At 40.0% G+C, this 7,477-nt stretch overlaps 1 protein-coding gene across 1 annotated transcript in view; it reads right to left on the bottom strand.

The window, feature by feature from the left end:
* Positions 1-7,247, bottom strand: part of REL (v-rel avian reticuloendotheliosis viral oncogene homolog) — a 25,326-nt gene extending 18,079 nt beyond the window's left edge. The window contains exons 1-2 of the mRNA XM_009886021.1: positions 7,119-7,247; positions 3,758-3,906 (exon numbers count right to left, since the gene is read on the bottom strand). Coding sequence (XP_009884323.1) covers positions 3,758-3,906; positions 7,119-7,211 — 242 coding nt within the window. The 5' untranslated portion in view covers positions 7,212-7,247. The remainder of the gene's footprint in view (positions 1-3,757; positions 3,907-7,118) is intronic.
* Positions 7,248-7,477: the final 230 nt, after the last annotated feature.

Below are 7,477 nucleotides of genomic sequence, written 5' to 3'. Positions count from 1 at the left end.
TTCCCACATGGAAAAACCATGACATCATCAAAGCTGAGTGGATGTAAAGCAGGAAGTAAAAAAAATAAATAATCTGAGTTTCATGATGTTACAATAAGCTCAGAAGATAGGTCGTGCCAGCAGGCATCTGCCTCCAGAAGTACCAGCAATTTCCCTTCCTTTGAAACTCTAAACAAGTTCTTTGCGTTAGCTATGCCTTAAAAAAAACCCAACACCTTAATGCACCTAACGATACTCCTTATTTTTGCCAACACCCTCAAGAATAGTCCTACATTTCCCTGTTCTGAACAAGACTATCCTAGCATGATGTTGAGTTCAACTGCCTTAAACTTCCCTGCCTGAGCCCAATATGCTCTGTTCAGAGGTTCCCAAATCTTCTCAAATTAGACTCCATTTCCATAACCTTTATTTACTAGAGGAATGCATAAGCTTCCTTTTGAACCTGGAACTTGATACAGTGACCTAGAGAAAAATAAAACAAAGTAGCATCTCATAATTCACTAAAGCACTTTGGCTTCATATTGTGGCTACTGACATTCAAGATCTGTACTGTGCCTTGACGAGGAATCCTATTTCTGTCTTCTCTTGTAGGTAGTACTTCTTTTAGGGCTTGAACACAGCACATACTACTTTATTTTCCCCCCAAATACTTGCTCTATTCCAGATTCAGTTTGAAGCATACTTCAAGTCCATGAACAGGCCTGGTTCCATATTATATCCCAAATTGCTACCTGGCAGTCCCAGGCTCTCCAGCCATCCACCACAAGTTATCAAGCAAGTACATATGCAGAACAAAAGCTCTACGCAGCTATGAAGGACAGCTATTGCTCTGCACCTTTCAGCCACTGAATGAAGCCTCTCAGGGACAGAAACTAGGCTTTTAAGCACCCTGTAATTCTCAGATAAACACTGTCCCAGTGAAAGTGCCTATTTAACCATCTCTAAACAGAAGGCTGCATCAGAGGAGAAACTGTCTAGAACCTCAGCAAGGCTGCGGGGTTTCACATCAATGCTAGCTGACAGGAAGCAAGCAAGATAATGAGAAGAGAGGGAGAAGTAGGAAGAGAGAGAAAAAAAGAAAAACATTTAAAAAAACCCTATGATATCATCCATGTAGAGATAGCAAACTAGGAAGTAAAAATCTGAGTATACAGGCTGTCACACAAGCTCCGGCGTTCATACTTTTGCCTTGATGTTTTGGCCAGGGAGGGCTCTGATGAAGTTTAGGCAGTAGTACAAAAATCATTATACCACAGGCAGGACAAAACACTTCGTTCAACCAGAACTACATGGGGAACTTTAAACAAGCCAAAAGCAGAGCAATTACTCAGACCTGCCCAAAATCTGGGATTAATAATTCCACTTCTCCAGAAAAAAAAAAAGAAAAAAAAAAAGGATTTTTTGCTCCATTTGGAATGATCAACAAGAGTAAACAGCCAGAACCACTACCAAGAGAGGACATCTCAAGCTCACTAGTATTGTATGAGGCTTTTCTCCACCATGGACTCAAAAAGAAGAATGTGAAGACTGAGTCACCCACCACAAAAAGGAAAATTACTTTAAACATCCAGATCCAATTACGGATTATACTGTTCTTTCATCTTAAAGCAACCAATGATTTGTTAAAAAAAATTAAAAATGAGTATACTGATGCTGGAAACATTTCAAAGAGAATGTTTCTAGCCTCCTCCCATCAGGATCTCTGATGTCAAGCTCAATTAAGCTCACAGTTTTGCATTATCAATAAAGCAAAAATAGCCCACTTACTATTTTATAAGAAACGTACAGGCTTATAACCTAACAATATTGAGAAGGATTGATGGCTATAGCAAACAAACACAAGTGTCTTAAATTAAATGGAGACACAGCATGATGTTAAAGAACAGGATTTGATGCTCACATATAATGAAGATGAAATCAAAATTTGCAAATATTTGCAGAGCATCCCAATGCTTTTTAGCATTACATCCCGCCATGGCCTCTCTACAGCCTTGTGCTTACACACTTAAACTTGTGCAACAAAATGCCAAGAGGAAAACCAATCATCAGTGTCTTCCTGCACTGTGAATGTAATACATAACCAGAAAAGGTGTTAAGCAATCAGGCTTTTTTGCTTCAGATCAGAAGGTGCAGAGCTGAGAGCGGGAAGTGGGATGGGCTAGAACAGCAGACATGCTTTGACCTTGTGTGAAGAAGCTTGACCTGAGACTACAAAGGAGAAGCTGGCGAATGGACAGTCGGAGGAAGGTGCAAGTTCCCTTAGCAGTTTAAGATATCTGAAATTGCCTTTTAGACAAGGTGAGGGAGAACTCTGCTTGCAGGGAAGCTGATGAGGATGAGGTTACAACAACCAAGATGGAAGGTAAGTGCCTGAAGGGACAAGCCTTACCTTCCTAGAGAGCTATAACAGTGGGGGAAAAGTAAACGGAATTACATTTACTAATCCTTTTCTACCATTTGCTAATTAGGACAGCATTGCTAACAGAGCTAAAAACCAATAAACTAACAAAATTGTTAGCATCTGTAACAGCAAAAGACAGCACAGTCAACATGCTACGTGCCACCTGAATACACTGCAGCACATTCATGATCACTTGAGCCTGGGCTGTACATTGAAGAAGCATCTCCACTATTACAAATGTTTATTTCACCATCAGGCAATCATCATCTTCAAACAGCCTGTGTTTTCAGTTCTCTCCTTTAATAGTGTTCTGCTGACTAAACCCACATAAATGTGGAGTAATTTCACTAACATCAACAGAATCACATCAGCCTGAGAGCAGTGCGTAAGAGCTACTTATACACTGAAATATTTACCTTAGTTTCTTCCCAGCTCAGTTATGTTTACCCCAAAGCAATAGCCTACTTCCAAATTTACTACATCGCAAACTGTGAACCACAAACAGCTCGTCAATTCTAAATTCCCCTCTCCAGCAATAATCACTCAGCATTTGTTGCAGTTTATTCTGCTTTTCCTTTATTACATAAGACTTGGTAAACCTACAGGAAATGTCATCAAATACAACTGTATTTTAGATATTCTTAATATCCCTCTGAATAGCACTGAGAAACACATCTCATACACAGTCTGAATTTTCCTTACTGCATCCACAAGTAGATTCATCCCCTGCGTGCTGGCTCCACAGAGCTGGGCCTGAGCACAATCTGAGTTTTTACTCAAAAAAAAACCCCAACCCAACCAAACAGCAACAACAGTGACAGCTACTACCACGTTTCTAGATGTGTCACAACCATTAGCTTCTAAATGGCATGATACTCAGCCAGTACAAACTTTCTCCACCAGTTTCCAGAAAGTCCAAATATAATTTCCATGGAAGACATGAACTTCCTTAAACCTCTTATCACTGTGAAGTATTAATTCTAGTGTTGTTACCCATTCTATTACTCATCATTTTCACATGTAGGAGAGTCTCATGCTCAAGAGTACAAAGCATTACTGAACAAGACTAAAAAAAGCAAAGAAATGGGAGAAAGGAAAGGAAACAGACACTGGAAGAATGAACAAAGAAAAAAAAAGGGTGATAGGAAAAGAATAGGACCAAAGATGAGTGTGTGAAGTATTGAAACCAAAGGAAATACTTCAAAAGAGAAGTTGCCCTCTCTGAGATGGATTAGTAAACTTCAGCAAAAGACAGCATACTAATTGCTCTTTTAATCACTACCCAGAGTTTTAAAACATAAGACTAGCAATTCACTTGCATAATTAATCGAACTCCCAAGCAACACCATTACTTACGACAGAACTCGCCGTTCTGGCCCAAACTCTGCTTCGTAGTAGCCATCTCTGCAGTCTTTTCCAACCAGATCGTGAGGGTGCGGCTTGTAGGGTTCATTTTTCGTTACTAACGTAGTCCTTATTTTGACTTTTCCAAAATAATTCAGAATCTACGAAAAACATAAGATATTTTCTAGATTTTAGATATCAAGGGTAGTAAAGTCCCTACGTGTAACAGAAAATACATTTTATCCTAAAATACTCTATGGAAGAAACACCACAGCAAAGAAAATGGCATAATTGTTTCATGAAAGCCAGGACCACTGAGAAGTTTTGTTCATTTCATTTCAGTTCTGTTCATTTCACACTAAAACACCAACTCTTTGGCAAAATAGTTGAAAAGTGAAATGTTTTTTCAAAAGTATATCTCAACTATTTCAGAATGTAAAACTACATATTTCACACGGTAGTTTTGCCAAAGCAGCTGGTTATTTGTAATGATAAAATATTTGCCACCCAATCTATTCAGTTCTCTTTAACTACCCTACTTCAAGAATGAGAAGGAAGACTGAAAGCTCTAAAGAACCTTTTTTTTTTTTTTGAGGGTGGAGATCTATTGCTTCACCACCCTAACAGGGCTCTTTATACAAGCTGAATCATCCCCATGCAAAAGGCCAGAAGTAATATAGAAGCTTAGACCTAAGAGTAAACCAGCTTGTAATGCTTTAAGACCAAACGTAATAGGACATAGTTCATTATCATATCTAGCCCTACAGTGAAAGATGCAAAATTCTACATAGGTGACCACACACAAATGCTTATGAAAGACAGGTCTAGCTCTAAAGACCTTAGGAAAAAGCTCCTAAAGCCTCAGGGATAAGGATATTACCTGCGCATGAACACTAGAGTAGTGAAAGAGGATCTTAACAGATACAGCATGACATAATCCGCTGTGAAGTCTTTTTTTTTTTTTGTAAATTAATTCTCAGATGAATATTCAGTCTTACATTCAAGAATGTACTGAATTCTCAAGCTCCTACTAGAGCCTTCACAGCAGTCATCAGCCTAATTCAACACACATCTCTAAGGTGCATAAAAGTTTTCCCTCACGCTGACAGCTACTAGTGAGGTCACCAAGGGTTGTGTGGGTGAGTGTAAAAAAAAAAAAAAAAGAAAAAGAAAAAAGAAAAACAGTTTGGCCTACATTGTTTGAAGCATAACAACTTGAAAGCAAATACAAGACTTGCTTAGGAACATATTTGTGCAGAGGCGAGCTCTCCTCCTCCACTTCCCCTGTCCTGTAACTAACTCTTCCTCTCCTCCTTCAGCCCTTTCTTTCCTCCTCCTGAGACTCCAAGGATCCATCATGTATCCTTCTCAGCTGCCATTTCAAACCTTTGACTTGACCTGTGCTCTTCTAGCTTCCATCATCTGCTAGTTTCTTCAGTCTCCAATTTGGGTCCTTTCTTGGCCTTCATACAAGCCACCATTACTTTTTACCCTTAAAATAAAACTTCCACCATTCCTTCAACTATTACATCATTTCTCCCTCATTTCACACCCAGTCCCTTGAACTTCTTGAAGCCTGATCTAGCTACTTTTGACTCTCCGGTTCCTCCTTGATGTTCTTCGTCTCAACCACACCACGAAATTGAATCTCTTCCTGGCCTCTCTGTTCTCATCCTCATTGATGTTTCCATCTCTAGAGGGGACTCCCCTAGCAGCTAATCAGCACTAAAGCCTCCTACAGGCTTCAGGGAGGCAGGAATTCACCTAGAAATCACCTGCTATCAGTAACAATCATCTCTGTTATCAACAGTCACCTTTAAAAAAGAACAAACTATGGCCAGGACTGCACAGTCACCTACCATGTCCCAGCTTCCCCTTGGGTTCAGGCTGAGAAGAATCAGGAGCTCATACTGCCCATTCAACTTGAGCCCTGACATAGCGTTAGGCTGAGAGTCTGTCAAAGTATTTACTCTTGCCAGCAGCCTACATAGTTCCTTGTTCAATTGGTAGAGTGCTGAAAAAAAAAAAAAAAAGAGTCTGGCAAGATCTCCATTTCCTGCATTCCTTAACCAAATCTGGCGCTGTAACAGTCAAGGGGCGGGGGGGGGGAACCTCTTGTTTGCTTCTTCCCTTAGCAATTCTGGCTTCAGGGCTAGACCAGCTTCCACAGTTGCTTTATGTAGTAGAGGCTTACTCTGCTGCTCAACACATGACTGCCAATACTATCTTTCTCAAACTCACCCTCTTCTTTAAGAACGTTTGTGCCTCAGCCTAAAATATCTCATGTTTTCAGATTTCACATTCTGCATCTGGTTTTGTGCTGTGATTCCGGAGACTCCATCTTCGGCTCCACTTTTTTTTTTTTTATACTTGCACATGCTGCAAGCAGAGATACACAGCTTCTGTTCCAGGGCACTCTAACGTACTTCATGATTGCCTGTACTCTTAACTTTCCAATTATATTTGAGCTTTCTCTTCTGATTTCATCTCTGAAACATTTTTTCCAAGTTGAAAGACGTCAAGGAAACACTAGCAACTTAAACTTCAAATAGGAGACAAGAAATGCTTCTCCCTTACCCTACCTGTCTAGGGTCTCTGACACATTCCTCTGTCCCATATATTAAAGCTACTGCCAAAATGCTTCCATTCCACCTCTCAGTAGTCTGTGTCTTTGTCCCTGCTTTGATCACAGCTGCTAGGGCTACTCTGAATCCCTTCATTCTGGATTTCCCAACCTATCCACAATGCAACTACCCAACTCGTCTTCATTGCAGGTGCTCTGACCACATAATTCCCCTTTCTCAGCTCATTTTAAATTCTGTATCCCCTTCTGACTTCACATACTTCATGGTAGTTTCTTTTGCAGAGCCTAATCACCAAATCACTGACTGCAAGTCACTTTCTTACTTTGCTCACTTGTATGAAGTGCCTTCTTTCATGTTGCGCCCAGCAGCTTTTCAAAGTCTTTTCAAATTTTGTACACAAACTCCTTCAAAGCTCTCCCAAAATTCATACGGTAGCCCAATAGTAGAAATAAACCCAAGTCACATAGTTAAGAAACCAGAACAAATGTGCATACAGAAAATACTAATAGTGAATGCTTCCCAGACAAGTAACTTCACTGACTTCCCTCTCTACCAGCACTTTGTTAACTATCTCTACACCTTCTCTTCTTGTAAATTTGAAACAAAATCTTCAATGACTAGGAGCAAGGAACTCTTTTTCCACTCTGTTGCAACTACATTTGCATGCCACGGAAAAAATAGCAGAACATGAAATGAATAGTATTTTATTTACTGCACCAAGTGCACATACAGCAAATGCACAACATCAATCTGGGCAATGGCAATTCATGGATAAAAGTAATATTTACCTGTATGGAAGGGAACGTCTTATTGTTTTCAGTACTGTGTTCTCCTGGAATGCTGCCTGCTGATCTTCCCTCACATTTGTATCTGAAACGCATGCCCCTTTGCCTGGGTTGCTCAAATATTTCAATGTAGGGCTCAGGGCCACCTTAAAGACAAATCAAAACATTTTCACTGTTAGTACACAGTAGAGCTTAAGCAGCAGCAGATGTAAGAATTACAAGATCTAGACTCCTTGATTGATATTACCATCTTTCCACTTGGTCTAGCCTTCTCAGACTATCTATTCTTTTTATGTACACACACACATTGAAGGCGGGGGTGAGGGGAGAGAACAAATTTTAAATGGAGCCTCAGGTATCAA

Source organism: Charadrius vociferus, unplaced genomic scaffold, assembly GCF_000708025.1.
Source record: "Charadrius vociferus isolate BGI_N301 unplaced genomic scaffold, ASM70802v2 scaffold455, whole genome shotgun sequence".
Taxonomy (NCBI): domain Eukaryota; kingdom Metazoa; phylum Chordata; class Aves; order Charadriiformes; family Charadriidae; genus Charadrius; species Charadrius vociferus.
The sequence above is the reverse complement of the archived record's forward strand: the minus strand, read 5'-3'. Positions and strand labels throughout refer to the sequence as shown.